At 40.9% G+C, this 16,707-nt stretch overlaps 1 protein-coding gene across 1 annotated transcript in view; it reads right to left on the bottom strand.

Annotated features, from left to right (window-relative positions):
- The window catches only part of PKD1L3 (polycystin 1 like 3, transient receptor potential channel interacting), a 58,574-nt gene extending 42,412 nt beyond the window's left edge, over positions 1–16,162 (bottom strand). The window contains 5 exon segments of the mRNA XM_059999300.1: positions 2,868–2,921; positions 2,923–3,117; positions 3,807–3,916; positions 10,131–10,247; positions 14,205–16,162. Coding sequence (XP_059855283.1) covers positions 2,868–2,921; positions 2,923–3,117; positions 3,807–3,916; positions 10,131–10,247; positions 14,205–14,499 — 771 coding nt within the window. The 5' untranslated portion in view covers positions 14,500–16,162.
- Between the last annotated feature and the right edge of the window lie 545 nt (positions 16,163–16,707).

The raw sequence follows: 16,707 nt of genomic DNA, 5'->3' as shown, positions 1-16,707 counted from the left end.
ATGACATGATAGTATACATAGAGAATCCTAAAGATGCTACCAGAAAACTACTAGCGCTAATCAATGAATTTGGTAAAGTTGCAGGATACAAAATTAATGCACAGAAATCTCTTGCATTCCTATATACTAATGGTGAAATATCTGAAAGAGAAATTAAGGAAACACTCCCATTTACCACTGCAACAAAAAGAATCAAATACCTAGGAATAAACCTTCCTAGGGAGACAAAAGACATGTATGCAGAAAACTATAAGACACTGATGAAAGAAATTAAAGATGATACCAACAGATGGAGAGATATACCATGTTCTTGGATTGGAAGAATCAATATTGTGAAAATGACTATACTACCCAAAGCAATCTACAGGTTCAATGCAATCCCTATCAAATTACCAATGGCATTTTTTACGGAACTAGAACAAAAAATCTTAAAATTTGTATCGAGACACAAAAGACCCCGCATAGTCAAAGCAGTCTTGAGGGAAAAAAACGGAGCTGGAGGAATCAGACTCCCTGACTTCAGACTATACTACAAAGGTACAGTAATCAAGACAATATGGTACTGGCACAAAAAGAGAAACAGATCAATGGAACAAGATAAAAAGACCAGAGATAAACCCATGCACCTATGGTAAACTAATCTATGACAAAGGAGGCAAGGATATACAACGGAGAAAAGACAGTCTCTTCAATAAGTGGTGCTGGGAAAACTGGACAGCTACATGTAAAAGAATGAAATTAGAACACTCCCTAACAGCATACACAAAAATAAACTCAAAATGGATTCGAGACCTAAATGTAAGATCGGACACTATAAAACTCTTAGAGGAAAACAGGAAGAACACTCTTTGACATAAATCACAGCAAGATCTTTTTTGATCCACCTCCTAGAGTAATGGAAATAAAAACAAAAATAAACAAATGGGACCTAAAGAAACTTCAAAGCTTTTGCACAGCAAAGGAAACCATAAACAAGACGAAAAGACAACCCTCAGAACGGGGGAAAATATTTGCAAATGACTCAACGGACAAAGGATTAATCTCCAAAATATCTAAACAGCTCATGCAGCTCAATATTTAAAAAACAAACAACCCAATCCAAAAATGGGCAGAAGACCTAAACAGACATTTCTCCAAAGAAGACATACACATGGCCAAGAAGCACATGAAAAGCTGCTCAACATCACTAATTGTTAGAGAAATGCAAATCAAAACTACAATGAGGTATCACCTCACACCAGTTAGAATGGGCATCATCAGGAAATCTACAAACAACAAATGCTGGAGAGGGTGTGGAGAAAAGGGAACCCTCTTGCCCTGTTGGTTGAAATGTCAATTGATTCTGCCACTATGGAGAACAGTATGGAGGTTCCTTAAAAAACTAAAAATAGAAGTACCATATGACCCAGCAATCCCACTACTAGGCATATACCCAGAGAAAACCATAATTCAAAAATGCACCGCATTTTTGCACCGCAATGTTCACTGCAACACTATTTACAGTGGCCAGGTCATGGAAGCAACCTAAATGCCCATCGACAGACAAATGGATAAAGAAGATGTGGTACATACATACAATGGAATATTACTCAGCCATAAAAAGGAACAAAATTGGGTCATTTGTAGAGATGTGGATGGATCCAGAGACTATCATACAGAGTGAACTAAGTCAGAAAGAGAAAAACAAACATCGTATATTAATGCATACATGTGGAACCTAGAAAAATGGTACAGATGAACGGATTTGCAGGGCAGAAACTGAGACACAGATGTAGAGAACAAACGTATGGACACCAGGGGGGAAAGCCGTGGCGTGGTGGTGGTGGTGTGATGAATTGGGCAATTGGGATTGACATGTATACACTGATGTGTATAAAATTGATGACTAATAAGGACCTGCTGTATAAAAAAATAAATAAAATTAAATTTGAAAAAAGAAGACATTAAATCCTGAAATGGGTATAAAACCCATTGTGGAACATTTTCAGGGACTTGTTTAGTTTTGCTTTTAATTGGGATATAGGCTTGTTTGTTAGGGGAGGAATACTTTTCCCTTCTTCCCTTCCAGGTCCTTTGGCTGGTCTAATAATTTTTAAGTTGACATAAGACAGATTAACAAGAGAAAAACAAATTTAATTACGCATGTATGGGAGTCCCAAAGATGGGAGACTCAAAGACAGGCTGTTGAGGTTTAGCTGCCATCCCGAGCTAAGGAGAAGGGGGTAGGGGTCTGGGACATCAAAGGGGAGGAAGACATTTCACAGAAGATGAGAAGAGGAAAGGTCTGGTAAACAAATGTTTGCCACACCATGCGGAGATGTGTTTCTAATGCAAGAAAAGTTATCTTTGGTAATAGCTCTCTTCCTGGTACAGGCTCCCTATCTAATTTCTTTTTGGCAATTAAGAAGGAGGTAAAAAGCTCTTCTTGGCTTCCCTGGTGGCGCAGTTGTTCAGAGTCTGCCTGCCGATGCAGGGGACACGGGTTCGTGCCGCGGTCCGGGAAGATCCCACATGCTGCGGAGCAGCTGGGCCCGTGAGCCATGGCCTCTGGGCCTCTGCGTCCGGAGCCTGTGCTCCTCAACGGTAGAGGCCACAACAGTGAGAGTCCCGTGTACCGCAAAAAAAAAAAAAAAAAAAAAAGCTCGAGTTTGTTGGGCCTTCACCATCTTCGGCACATTCTGGGGCAGCCTGCCCTGAACCCCATCATCTGTCACGCATTCTTAGGTTCCGCTCAGAGGTAAAGGATGAACCCGGCTCCTTTCCAGCATCATTTTCTTGAAACATCACCGTATTAGAAGGAAAGAGTAGAAGTGTTTTTTCAGGGTCACAAGGGTACCCAAGTTGTGACTTCAATTTTCCATATTTACCTGATCAGATGTGTTGTGAAATGACGCTTGTGGATGAGTGGTGAAGACACCTGGAATGTGAGTCCTCTTTGGGGCTTGAAGTTATTTCTACCGGAGCTTTTCCAGCATGTGTTACAGATGTAGGCCTGGTGAGCTCTGGTGGCACAGGGAGAGGCTGGCTGGTAGGTACAGGCATGACTGATACTCCCTGCTGTGTGACTCCAGGTGGTATTGAAGGAAATGGGCTGATGGAATGGCGCGGGGTCTTGGACTAAAAGATTAAAATATGCAAAGGAAAAGGCTGAATATGATTATACCAAAGGATGAATAATTAAGGCAGTACTTCTAAAAGTGTTCTAGAGCCCCCATGCCCTGTGAGGTAGTAATAGGCATTTCTCTCAAAAAGATCCTGTGCACTAACAGTTTTGAGAAAGTGGCAAACCATAGTACCTTCTTTAAAATTCACAATTTATATTATTGGGCTCACTGTCAACCATTCACTAAATTATAATTAAACATCTACTATGTGAAGCAATGTTCTGGGGAACTGAGGATACAGCAACGAACAAAACAAGCCAAGTTCTTGTCCTCACGGAGCCTCCATCTTGTAATGGTGGCAGATACACAAATTGTACCGTGTACTGAATAAAGTAAAGGAAAAAACATAAAAAAACAAAGGTAAGCAGATGAAGAGAAAGGGTGCTCAGCTATCAGGAGAGGGCATTTTTGCTGACAGTTGGATATAGGGAGAGAGAGAGCTCTGCCAATACACTGGAGAGGGACATTTGAGGGGTGAAAAGGCCCTGAGGCCACAGCCTGCTGGCTTTGAGGAACAAGAAGCCTAGATGAGAAAAAGGGGTAATTGGGGGAGGCCAGGAAGATCCCGGGGTGGGGTGGGAGGAAGGGACGGGGGCGGAGAGAGCATGTCACGTCAGGCGATCAAGAAGAGTATGATTTTACTCTCCATGAGATGGGAAGATACTGGGGGGCTCTGAGGAGCAGCAGGATGATCTGATTGTGCTGGACCCCCTCGGACTGCTGGGTTGAGAGGGGACAGCAAGGGGCCGGGCCTGGAAGCAGGGAGATCAGGAGGAGGCACATGCACAGTGTAGATCGTTTGCTCGGAGACAGCGCGCAGCGGTTAGGCTTCGGCACGTGAAAGGCTCTGAGAAGTCCTAAGGTCAAGAACCTTTGTCGGGCTTCCCTGGCGGTGCAGTGGTTGAGAGTCCGCCTGCCGATGCAGGGGACACGGGTTCGTGCCCCGGTCTGGGAGGATCCCACATGCTGCGGAGCGGCTGGGCCCATGAGTCATGGCCACTGAGCCTGCGCGTCCGGAGCCTGTGCTCCGCAACGGGAGAGGCCACAACAGTGAGAGGCCCACATACCGCAAAAAAAACAAAAACAAAAAAAACCTTTGTTTTCCTTCCTTCTGGCAACATTTTAAGAATGTTGGTTGTTATCTTACAGAATATCACTTGGGAAATGCTGCTTTGAGGGGCATTTATTTCACCCCTGTTCTCTTTTATGTTGCTAGAAAACTTACATTTTGCATTTAATGTTGGATCAAATAAATATGCATCTATATTTAGACATCCACTAAAAGGTTTCTATGCAGGACACAGAGGCAAGAAGGCTGAGAAGTTTCTTGAAGGTGAAATTTTTTTTTTTTTTGGCCATGCTGAGTGGCTTGCGGGATTTTAATTCTCTGACCAGGGATTGAACCCGTGCCCCCTACAGTGGAAGCATGGAGCCCTAACCACTGGTCTGCCAGGGAATTCCCTTGAAGGTGAAATTTATAGATTATGCAGAGGTCCTACCCTTATTTTCCTTTCACTCAGATTTCTTTCTTTTTCCCTGTTTAAAAGAATTATTTTTTAAAATTTATTTATTTATTTTGCACAGGCCTCTCACTGTTGTGGCCTCTCCTGTTGCGGAGCACAGGTTCCGGACGCGCAGGCTCAGCGGCCATGGCTCACGGGCCCAGCTGCTCTGTGGCACGTGGGATCCTCCCGGACTGGGGCACGAACTCGCGTGCCCTGCATCGGCAGGCGGACTCTCAACCACTGCGCCACCAGGGAAGCCCCTAAAAGAATTATTAAACTTTATTGCATTGCATATATTTTGGTAAGATGCCACAAGTCCTCTTTTGGGATGAAGCAGGGAATAAACCAACAACCACCCAACAAATGCTAACTGTACCAACATGAAAGCCAAACAGAGGCTTTCAAATTTTCTTTAATAAAGCATCCACCAAACCTGATTCTTTCCTGCACTTAAGTACTTTCCTTTCCTTCTTCAAAAATTATATCCAGAGCCCTCTACGAGACAGAGTAGAGTTCTGCCAGGACCCACCAAGAATGACAAAAAGAATAATATTCCAAGATGTGCACTGTGAAGGTCAGTACTTACCAGAGTAGCACGAGCAGGTTGGTGGCATGTGGTTGAAAGATGAGCGGCTACTATAGGAAAAAGAAAGTCAATGAAGCTCAAGGAAAAGTTTTAGGATAGAAATATTTCTATTTTACTTGGATTATTCACAGTTAAAAACAACACAAACTTTTATATAGGAAACCACAGTGATCATTTCCCACTGTTGATACATCTGTAGACAAGCCAGAAAACTGACTAACAGCATGGAGGATTGAAAACAAACTGGATTCTACAAGTCAAAACTCTGGGGTCCAGAGCTGGTTTGCCTTTCACGGTAACTATGAAGCCTTGAGCAAATGACTTAACCTCTTAGTTTTCTCATCTTGAGAAGCGGTGTAATAATATCCAACGATGTGAAAATTAAAGCAATGTATGTAGAGCTGAGTAAAACCTCACCTCAGATTAGGGTCATTAGGTTGACAGCTTGCTGAGAACAGCAAACTAACCCAGAACTTCAACCGTCGATCTGAGAAGGGGTTATGACCACTCAATAAGCCAACAGGCTGCTGAATTCAGGGTGATACAATTTCTTAGTCTTAGACAAATGCGTTTTGACAGATCTTGCCTTAAAAGATAAGGAAAAAAACAAAGAATAAAATGGAGCCTATGAATAGCACTTTAGAACCTGGGAATTGACTCCAAAGGACACAGAGGAAAGTGTAGCTCTGAAAATCATCAACAGCAAAATCCAGAAGAGTATTTCAGAAAGCTGTGTAACATCCTTAATTGAAACAGTCTGTTTTATTTTGTCTGTACTGCGAAACAGAGAATCTTAAAGATAAACCAACTGAAGCTAATATGCATAAGAATGAGATAGATTAAAAGAGAAATAAATGATAGTAGAGGATTTCAAGAAAACCAAAAATGCTACAGAAAAATTTAGATCCATGTTGGAGGTAATACAGGACAGAACTGAGGTGGAAAGGTCAAATCAGTGGTACGCAGGATAAATGTCAGGAGTTCTTTCAGAATGTACAAGAGTGATAAATAGGAAACCATCGTTTCACTTAAAAGAATGACAGGAAAGATATGGAGGCCAGGAGCCAGCAGGATAGCACATAGATAACTGGCATTGCTCAGGGACAAAACCAGAGCAAATGAGATAGAAGGGATAAGTGGGTAGAATAGAATAAAACTTTCATAGGCCAAGAAAGATGTATATATGCCACATCACATTCTAGGCAAAATGGGTGAAAAGTAACCTAGATGCATGCTAAAAAAAGTTTCTGTAGCACAAGGATTAAATAATTCTACAAGCAATCTGATATGGGAAAAAAAGGCTACCAGAAAAAAAAGGGGGAGTGGCTAGCCTTAATCTTTTCCACTGTGGCATTAAGCGCCAAAAGACAATGATGTCTACAGAGTTTTGAGGGGGAAGACTGTGAGGAAAGAACTGCATCACTTTCATTGTAGAGTGTTGGTTATTCTCTACTATGTCCTCCCTTCCTTCCATGAGAACATGGCAGTCCAGCTAAGGACTACGTTTCCCAGCCCTCCTTGCTTGCAGTGGTGTGGCCATGTGATCAGGTCCTGGCCAATGGGATATGAGAAGTAGTAGATGCGATTTCCAGGCTGTGCCCTGAAAAAAAAAAAAGGATCAGTCCCCATCCCACCCCTCTCTCCTTCCCACTTGCTGGAATGTGAACATAGAGTGCAGGGTGATAAAACAGCTTTTATAGACCTGAGATGGATGCTGCAAGTTGATGATGGCAGAACAAGGAAGAGCTTGGGTCCTGTAAAATACTGATCCTTTCAGCCTTAGACCTCTTACTCAGACTGTTATGTAAAAGAGAAATGAACTTCTATTTTGTTTAAGCTACCATTTTGGCCTTTGTTACAGCAACTGATCCTACCTTTTAACTGTACACCCTGCCAACATATGCCTCACTGATGTTAAAGTAACCAGATCAGGCCCAAGATGGAGCCACTCATGCTAAGCCCCGCATCAGCAAACAGCTCTTCCAGGAATGGAAGGCCAAAGTCAACCAGTCAGTGCCTGCCTGCCCAGTACAAGTTACATAACCCAGCTCCATCACTTCCTTTGCTCCTTATAAGAGAAGTAAACTTGCATTAACCACTTAGTAAATGCTCAGTATAACCTCCTTGCTCCTGCTCATCTCTGTCTATAAAAATCTCTCCCCTTGTACAGCTCTTAAGAGATCCTTTCTGTCTGCTAGAGTGGATGTTGCCCAACTCATGAGTCACTGAATAAAAGCTTATTAGATCAGTAAATTGTCTGGGGAAAGTTTTCCTTTAACATTAGGAAGGGACAAGAAAGACCCCTTTTGATTATTCACAAGCTCCCAAAATATTTCCACCAATAGATCTTTCTTGAAAAAACAACTGGAATAGAGATGAAACGAAATTAAGAACTCGGAAGTGGGAAGTTATGGTACAAAGTGGTTGGTGATAAATACGAAACCAGTTAAAACAGAAATAAATTCTAAATTATTGTTGGAAATCTGGCTTTGATAAAAGCGTGAAAAAAGTATTCTTAAGTTGTATAGTATAAAAATAATTATTTACTATAACCATAACCTGAATAAAACCCACAGAATATCCTAACAAGATCTAGTGAGTGAGGGTGGGGAGGTGAAAAAACTAACCTGTGCTATAATTCTATAACCAGATGAGGGGATTTCAAGAGAGACTGTTTCATTCCTGAGCCCGACAACTAGAAAAACATAAGTATAAGAATGTGTTTAGGGCTTCCTTGGTGGCGCAGTGGTTAAGAGTCTGCCTGCCGATGCAGGGGACACGGGTTCGTACCCCGGTCTGGGAAGATCCCACATGCCGCGGAGTGGCTGGGCCCGTGAGCCATGACCGCTGAGCCTGCGCGTCCGGAGCCTGTGCTCCGCAACGGGAGAGGCCACAACAGTGAGAGGCCAGCGTACCACAAAAAAAAAAAAAAAAAAAATGTGTTTAAAAACCTTCTTGATGGTAAATAATTAACACAAGACTACTGAAGAACAAAATTTCAACAAAAGACAAAAGCATGGAAGCGTTAGAACCAGAAAGCACAGAACAAGGCAAGGAATGACATGTTATTAAAATAAAGTTGAATATGATAAACTCTACTATAAAAATATTCTCAGTGAGTGAAATAATTAGATGCATTTACATGAAATTTAGTAGGCACACACCCAAAGCAAAGTGACACAAAGTTTTTTAAAGGACCCCACATACATAAATATAAGGTTACCTCCTTTCTCAATGAGATTTTTTAAAAGTTATTTTTGAGCAAATTTGACTATATAAACTTGAAGGATGTATGTGAAACAAATGTCTACTTATTTAATTCAGTAATTTAGTTTTACAAAGGCATAATTAAAATCACGTTATACAAAGTAGTATATTAATTTAGAAGCTTTGCTCTTCTGAAACTCAATTTCATGACATAGCTTTATTCAAACTTTTCAAATGCATCTTCAACATCACTGCTTTCATTATAACCAGAAGAAATTTCAGAATTATTTAGGTTTTCCAAAATATCTCATCTTTACTTCCGTCTAATTCTATCACTATCTTTTTTCCCAACTCACAAGTACTCATTTACGAAGTATTCAGAAAAGCTGATTTTTACATTTGTTCTTTAGATACATATTCTCTCTAGATGAGAGAATGTCTCTGCAACAATCACACTTTCTAAATTGCTTTTTTAAAGGATACTTAGGGGCTTGTTGACAAGGACACCCAACCCTTGAAGTTGTGCGCTGCCACCCCTAAAAATATCACTAGATCCACCTTTATTTTTATTATTTTTATTTTTTTAAAGAGTTTTTAAAAAATTTATTTATTTTATTTATTTTTGGCTGCGTTGGGTCTTCGTTGCTGCGTGCGGGCTTTTCTCTAGTTTCAGCGAGCGGGGGCTATTCTTCGTTGCGGTGCGCGGGCTTCTCATTGCTGTGGCTTCTCCTGTTGCGGAGCACGGGCTCTAGGTGCGTGGGCTCAGTAGTTGTGGCACGTGGTGTCAGTAGTTGTGGTTCGCGGGCTCTAGAGCACAGGCTCAGTAGTTGTGGCGCGTGGGCTTAGTTGCTCCACAGCATGTGGGATCTTCCTGGACCAGGGCTCGAACCCGTGTCCCCTGCACTGGCAGGTGGATTCTCAACCACTGCATCACCAAGGAAACCCTAGATCCACTTTAAATTTGTCTCTTTTTTCACCCATTCTGTCAGGTGATCTCTATAATTAGCCAACATTGATATTGATTGAGGTCATTTCATACTCATGCATTTTCCCCAAATAGTATGTTTTTCAAAATTGTTTTTTAAAAAAGGGAGAATACCACGATATGAAAGACTTTGCAAGGGCTTTAACACGACTCTTTTTTGATGGAAACTTTTGTGGGAAAAAAACTTTTCTTAGGGCTTCCCTGGTGGAACAGTGGTTAAGAATCTGCCTGCCACGGCAGGGGACATGGGTTCGAGCCCTGGTCCAGGAAGATCCCACATGCTGCGGAGCAACTAAGCCCGGGCGCCACAACTACTGAGCCTGCACTCTACAGGCTGCGAGCCACAACTACTGAGCCCACGTGCCACAACTACTGAAGCCCGCACGCCTAGAGCCTATGCTCTGCAATAAGGGAAGCCACTGCAATGAGAAGCCAGTACACCGCAACAAAGAATAGCCCCCGCTCGTCACAACTAGAGAAAGCCCACGCACAGCACGATGACCCAACACAGCCAAAAATAAAAACAAATAAATTTAAAAAATTAAAGCAAACACTGCAATATTCAGATCAGACAAAATAGAATGTAAAGAATATTTACTGAGTACCCGTGATGTGGACACATTTCGGCATTAATTAAGTCTTGTGCATCCCTTAAGGGTGGAATTGATTTCACTACACATTACCTGAGGTCATTTTGTTTCTCGGTATTGTGACTTCTCTTTTCGTCCTTTTGGGTTTCCTATGTGAATGAGAATTATTCCCATTTCTTTCATAACTGGCATCTTGGTCTGAAAAGGCATCTATTTGGAGGCCAATGCAAAAGTTAGCTTATAGAATAAAACGCTAGGTGGAAGTCTATAAAATAATCAGTACACACACATATGATAATTAAAACATATGTTAAACAAATTAAAGATAACTATCCAGTTGTTTTTAAAAAGAACAACAACGTAGGAGTTCTGAAGTAGGTCTTCTGCTCTGGAGCACAGTCACAACATCTCAGAATTAGGTCCACCAATTGGGTCAACAGTGAGAAGACAGAGAATTCAGTTTACTTTAGGAAATTACATTCTAAGCATAAGATTCTCCTTTGTATTCGATAGTCCTTATTAGTAGAGATTAAAGAGTTCAGAAGGTGGGCAACAGCATTCTTGAAGGTGCCTCTCTGTGTATATTTGCTGTTTCTTATCACGCTGCTGAACGTGGCTGGAGAAATCATACAACCCCGTTGACCACGTCTCAGCTTAAATTCAGGATCATGAACCACGAGGGGCCTGCGTTCACCCTGCCTGGTAATCGAAGTATTTCCCTAGTCTATTCTCACTCCACTCCCCTGGGTGGCCCTTTCCCACTTCCTCCTCATTCTCTCCCCTCAATCTTGCCATGTCTTTATTGTAAAACCTGAGTTGTTTATCCTGTAAAGCTTCCCAGTTCTGGATTTTGATGACTGTATTCCCATGGTGCCATCTCACATGCTCTCAGTTCTGACTTTTTATAAACTGGTTGGCTTTAGAGGCTTAATCAGATTCAAGTTCTACTTTCTATAAGAATGCTTAGTAGGTGGTGTCAAGTACTTCCATCAGGAGTCACATAATGTCTGTGTGATAACTAATAACTATTAGTCTGGCAGCCATTGGTGACTATTCCCTAGATCCATTTTTTCATTAGGGATTGTGGGAACTTGTGTTTCATATATTATTACAAACTATTGAATTTATAAATATCAAAACATCACGCACGTACTACTTAAACAAGAGATATAACACACTAACAACAAAACCAAAGTCAAAGCTACATTATTCAGAAGTAGTAGCAAGTATGTAATTTGACCTAATGATATGCTGATGCTTCTCCTAAAGCAGAGTGTTTCAAAGGATGTGCAACACTGCGACCTTAGCCAGAATGGCAGATAGGTCTAAAAATATGTTTCACATGTCCCTAGGATAGATCTCCATTTATCAATGGTTGTCATATCATCCTATGATCGTTAGTTTGAAGTAATGAGTTTATAATATTACTTTACTTTACCAATGGCATGGAAGTATTTCAAAGTTTTCACAACCAGTACAGCTGTCTTGGCACTTAAAAGAGGAATATTAACCCTATTACAACACCACTTTTAACACAAACTGTTACTTTTTATTCCAACTTGTTTACTGTTCCAATTTCTTAATGCTCTTACATGTGAGCTTTAAGTGTTTTTATTTTTAAAGTAAATGAAAAATGAGTTCAACTATTCAAATGTTGAAAAAGTCAATAAGTATCTGAAGTAATATTGTACAATAATATGAAGCATCAGACTTCTTTTTTGAACGTTAAGTATTTGAACATTTACAAATCTCCTACTGGCATGCTATTTTGGAAGAGGCATTTTTTAAATTCATAGTAAGATGTATAAACACTCTGATATTAATGGTTAATACCAATATTGGATCTCCAAAAGCGTTTTCACCTTTGACATGAATGTGAAGCTATCTAGAAGCAGAAGGTAAACTTTGAACAAAAAATTGAAACTGCACAATAACGTTAACAGTAATAATTGCTATAGTATGCCGTGAATTGTTCTAATACCTTATTTGTATTGTCTTAATTAATCCTCATAACCATCCTTGGAAGGACACTGGGCTGCATGGAGGTTAAGCTGCTTGCCCAGGGTCGCAGAAACAAGATGGGAACCCAGGAAGCCCGACTCCACAGCTCCAGCTCTTCACTGCAGTGACCTACTTCCTCTCATAATCGGAACATAGACTCAGAATTTACAGAACTGGCTTGGGTAAATCGAACAGAATTCTTTTTGTCCAAGATTTTCTTCTGCACAAACTTTCTATGTTCTACAGCAGAAATCTCTTGCCAGTACGTGAAAAATAATACTGGGAAATGCATCTTCACTGTAAAACCAAGAGTAACTGAGAAAGTCTAAAAGCTCAACTCTTGGAGAGTGAAAAATGGATGGATAATCAACACTATTTAGACTACATTAGGGGTTGTTTTTCCAATCCTGGAGATGGGTCTGGCGAAATAAACTCCTGTGATGATGAGAAAAGCGCACAGTTGTAAGATAGCTGCCAGTTCTAGGGATGCAGTTTGTAAGAACGAAACACTCGGGCACTTGACTTGTGCAGCGATTATGCTCACAGCCTTGGCCTCATTAACAATAGCATGCTTACAGCAGAAACTAACACAACTTTGTAAAGCCACTATACTCCGATACAAATTAATTTTTAAAAATAGCATGCACGTTATCATGGCAAAAGGGACAAAGATATCACAAAGAGCTTGACGAAGGAGAGGTTTGAAGCTCGAAATATATTAATTCGCAATACTGGGTCCTTTCAATAGCCAGTATTTGAGGAAGGTGATCTTTTTTTTTCTTGTAATAGAGAAATATTGCAATGTATTCTGTTCTATGAAGCATCCAGAGCTGCTGTATATTTTATTAAGAATGTATTTGTGATTTTTTTTAAAAAAGTGCAACAAAATTTTTACCTAAACAGTCTGAGACATCATTGAGAATTCTCAGAATTCTCTGTCAATTCACTGAGCTATGAACAAATGCTTTGGGACTACTGCATGAAGTACGTTAATTGAAAAAAAAATCCCAACTACGCACACCCCCTGCTTAATTCTCACCTCCTACCTCTGAAGAAGCAAACCTCTAAATGATAACAAGCTCCCCTCTATTCCACTGTATTCTGTGTTCCTCCTTTGTTTCCTGTTCTTTCCCCTAAAGCCCAAATGCTAAAAGGACTGGAGGGGTACATGTGGTTAATGGGGTTTATCAGTACACTTTCTCCCACAGCCCACCAAGTCAGGAAGTGAAGGGAACGTCAAGGAATGGCTCTGCCCAACTACCAGAGGGGCTGCAGGAGGAAGCCTCTCCCGTCCATCACTCACAGACTCTTTACCTACTGCTCTCACACGTTCTCCTTGTTTACAATCAGTTTGTGACAATTAGGTCTTTAGCAGCATGTGGTCTCATCACTTAACAGCCTGGCAAATGAACTAATGCCCCAGTGAGCACAAGTCCACTTTTGACGAGATCCGACTGGGGTTTCAGAACAGGTAAATGCAGGTGGGCGTGGGGGCCCAGTGGGCTGTGACATCTGTTGCAGGGAGACCAGACCCAGATAAGGCTCGTACTCAAAAGTCGAACATTTAGAAAAATATAACTATGAAGACCAAATCCTGCTAGCTTCCAATAGATGGAAATTTAGGATTGCCCCCCAACAAATTATAGATTATTTTTTCATATTATGCATTATCACAAGGCTTAGTATTAATTTACCTAGACTTCAATGAAGATGATGATATAATAATGCCTTGGATTCTTCTCTAAGACCACAGGATTATGGCGCATAATTTTGAAAATATCTGTGTAAGAAAGACAAGAGGCAAATAATTTCTCTCCAGGGTTCTGTTAGGAAACGTGGGGCAGAGAACGATAAAGAGATATTTACCAGGAAAAAAAAGTGACCGTAAAAGGATTCCCATTTCAGAATCTCGCGTGACACTTTTAGTGAAATAGCAGGTAAGTTAACTTTAGAGAGGCTCTGAGAAAAATCTCATCATTTTTCTGACACAGACAAACCAAGGCTGGAGCACAAAAGTGGAGATGTTTCAGAGGAATGATGGTAACAAAGTGAAGTGATTGCTTTTTCTGTATACAAAAGGGGAAAGATTTAATTTTTGTTCCTTCTCTTGTCTCAGAGTAAAAGTAAGGAAGTTTCCTTCATAAACACTAAACCTCAGAGCCTTACCTGGGTTGTTTTTTTCTTGATGTTTTCCCAGCAGCGTTAAATTTTCCCCAACCTACCACTTCTTTCCTTCTTCCAGAAAGTCCCGGAGGAGGTCTTGAACCTCCTGGTTCCAAGTGCAAGCAGGGTGTCCTCTCTGAGCACGACAGTAATCTTCTGCTTCCTGAAAGCTGCAATGAAACCTGTTAAGCTGATAACAATTATGTTCTCCATGTTGCTCTGGGCTATCCAGCTCATTTCCTAGAACGATACCTGTTGTGCTGTATAACCAAAGCCAGGTTCTTCCTTTGAAGAACATTTTCTCTGTGCACTGTGCACATGAAAAGCGTAGAGGCTCACACAGCTACTGAAGCCCGCGCGCCTAGAGCCAGTGCTCCGCGAGAGAAGCCGCTGCAATGAGAAACCCGCGCACCGCAAAGAAGAGTAGCCCCTGCTCGCCGCAACTAGACAAAGCCCACGCGCAGCAACGAAGACCCAACGCAGCCAAAAATAAAAAATAAATAAAATAAATTTAAAAAAACGTGTTGGGGCTCAGCAGCTGCCTGGTCCTTTAAATACATTCTTGGTGGGTTTATCTTATTACTATTATTCTTTTAGAAATTGGTAATAATTTGTCAAGGAGACAAAAGGTTTTGTTTTAAGGACCCAGGTGGAGCTCCTATAAGCTGAAAACAAATGCCAGAGATCAATAAAGCAATGGGCCTTCATAGCTAGGGCAGCACCACCTGTGTCTACACAACTGGCTCTACCTTTAACTTTATAATAGATCTTTATTTGCTAAGTCTAAGCTGTAAGGGGATAGAGGATGATGAATATCTAAGTCAGTGTTGCTAAAAATTTAGTAATGTATTTTTTTTAAAGAAAACCATTCTTGCAGACCCCTACGATGGATTTAAATTATTGTATTGTTTCTTAAATATATTTATACACAGAACTAGGCGTAATCTCTCTCCTAAAGCTCTTACATAATCATAAAAGCCAAAGAATAAATATTTGATGAAAGAATGAATAGAAATTAAATATAAACAAAACTGAAAACCAATGCAATTCAAATTTTGCCAAACTAAATAGCCAAGTAGCAGATGAACACAGCTCTGGCCTATGACTGCACAGGTTCTTTTGATTTTGTCATTCACGTTACTTCGTACTGTAGGGGAAGAATCAATTCTCTCACCACTTTTCTTTAATTTGCTGAAAAACCTTTGTCCAGGGCTTCCCTGGTGGCGCAGTGGTTAAGAATCCGCCTGCCAGTGTAGGGGAAATGGGTTCGAGCCTTGGTCCGGGAATATCCCACATGCCGCGAAGCAACTAAGCCCGTGCACCACAACTACTGAGCCTGCGCTCTAGAGCTCACGAGCCACAACTACTGAAACCTGCGCGCCTAGAGTTCGTGCTCCGCAACAAGAGAAGCCACCGCAATGAGAAGACCGTGCACCACAACGAAGAGTAGCCCCCGCTCACGGCAACTAGAGAAAGCCCGCATGCAGCAATGAAGATCCAACGTAGCCAAAAATAAATAAATAAAATAAATAAATAACCTTTGTTCATAGAGCATGTCATTTGATCTTCACCCGTAGCACATCCATCATCTATGTATTTTAGCCAGTTCTCTTTCTTGGCACCAAAATGAGATCACAAATACAAATAAATGTGGGCAGTGAAATTGCCTGGCAGCTTTCAGGGTTCAGTTGGTTATCCAAATGGTCCAAATGATGCTTACATTACTTTAAAAAATCACTGTGGAAGTGGACACCAAAATCAAAAATTCTCTGAAGTGTAAACCCCAAGAACACATCCCTCAGTTTGAAAACCAATGCAATAATCAAACGACTGGTACGATGAAATATAGTATCGTCCCTACTTTCAAACATTTTACAGTCTAATTAGGGGAGAAAAGACATAACACGTGTAGTTAATAAAGTTCCACTACAGAGGTATAGCTTAAATCTGTGAAGGTTCAGATGAAGATGTATTTCCAGCACTTGAACATATAAGGGTGTCCATGTCTAGGAAGATGGAACAGGCATCTTGGCAGAAGCGTCCACGAGAGTAAATGCATGGAGGTGAGACGGTGGAAGGCATTTATACAGAGAAAGAAATAATGCTCTCTTTGTGGGGGGGGGGGGGGTAGAGGGACAGTAGTGGGAACTGCAACTAGAAAACTGAATTGTTTCAAACGCCAAGAAAATTAGAGTTTGCAATTTGGGGGGAAGATTTCTGAGCAGAGGAGTCCAAGTCTGGGCTGCAATGGAACAGTTTGGGTGCAGGACACTTTCACTTTTCGAAGTTCACAGTCTTAATTTCCCAATATCCTTACAAACATACATACGTTTTAGGCATTTTAAAAAAGTGAAACCTGATGCTCAAGAAATCTTCTTTTAAAGTCAACTCAGGTATCTTACACAGCACTGTAAATCATTTCAACCCTTTTTAGTGCCCGGTATATACTCAATCCATGCTTTATCTAAAGTACAAACACTATCAATAGCATGTTTAACTTAAATGA

This window comes from Delphinus delphis, chromosome 20 (genome assembly GCF_949987515.2).
Source record: "Delphinus delphis chromosome 20, mDelDel1.2, whole genome shotgun sequence".
Taxonomy (NCBI): domain Eukaryota; kingdom Metazoa; phylum Chordata; class Mammalia; order Artiodactyla; family Delphinidae; genus Delphinus; species Delphinus delphis.
Note: the sequence above shows the minus strand (reverse complement) of the source record. Positions and strands in the feature narration are given on the sequence as shown.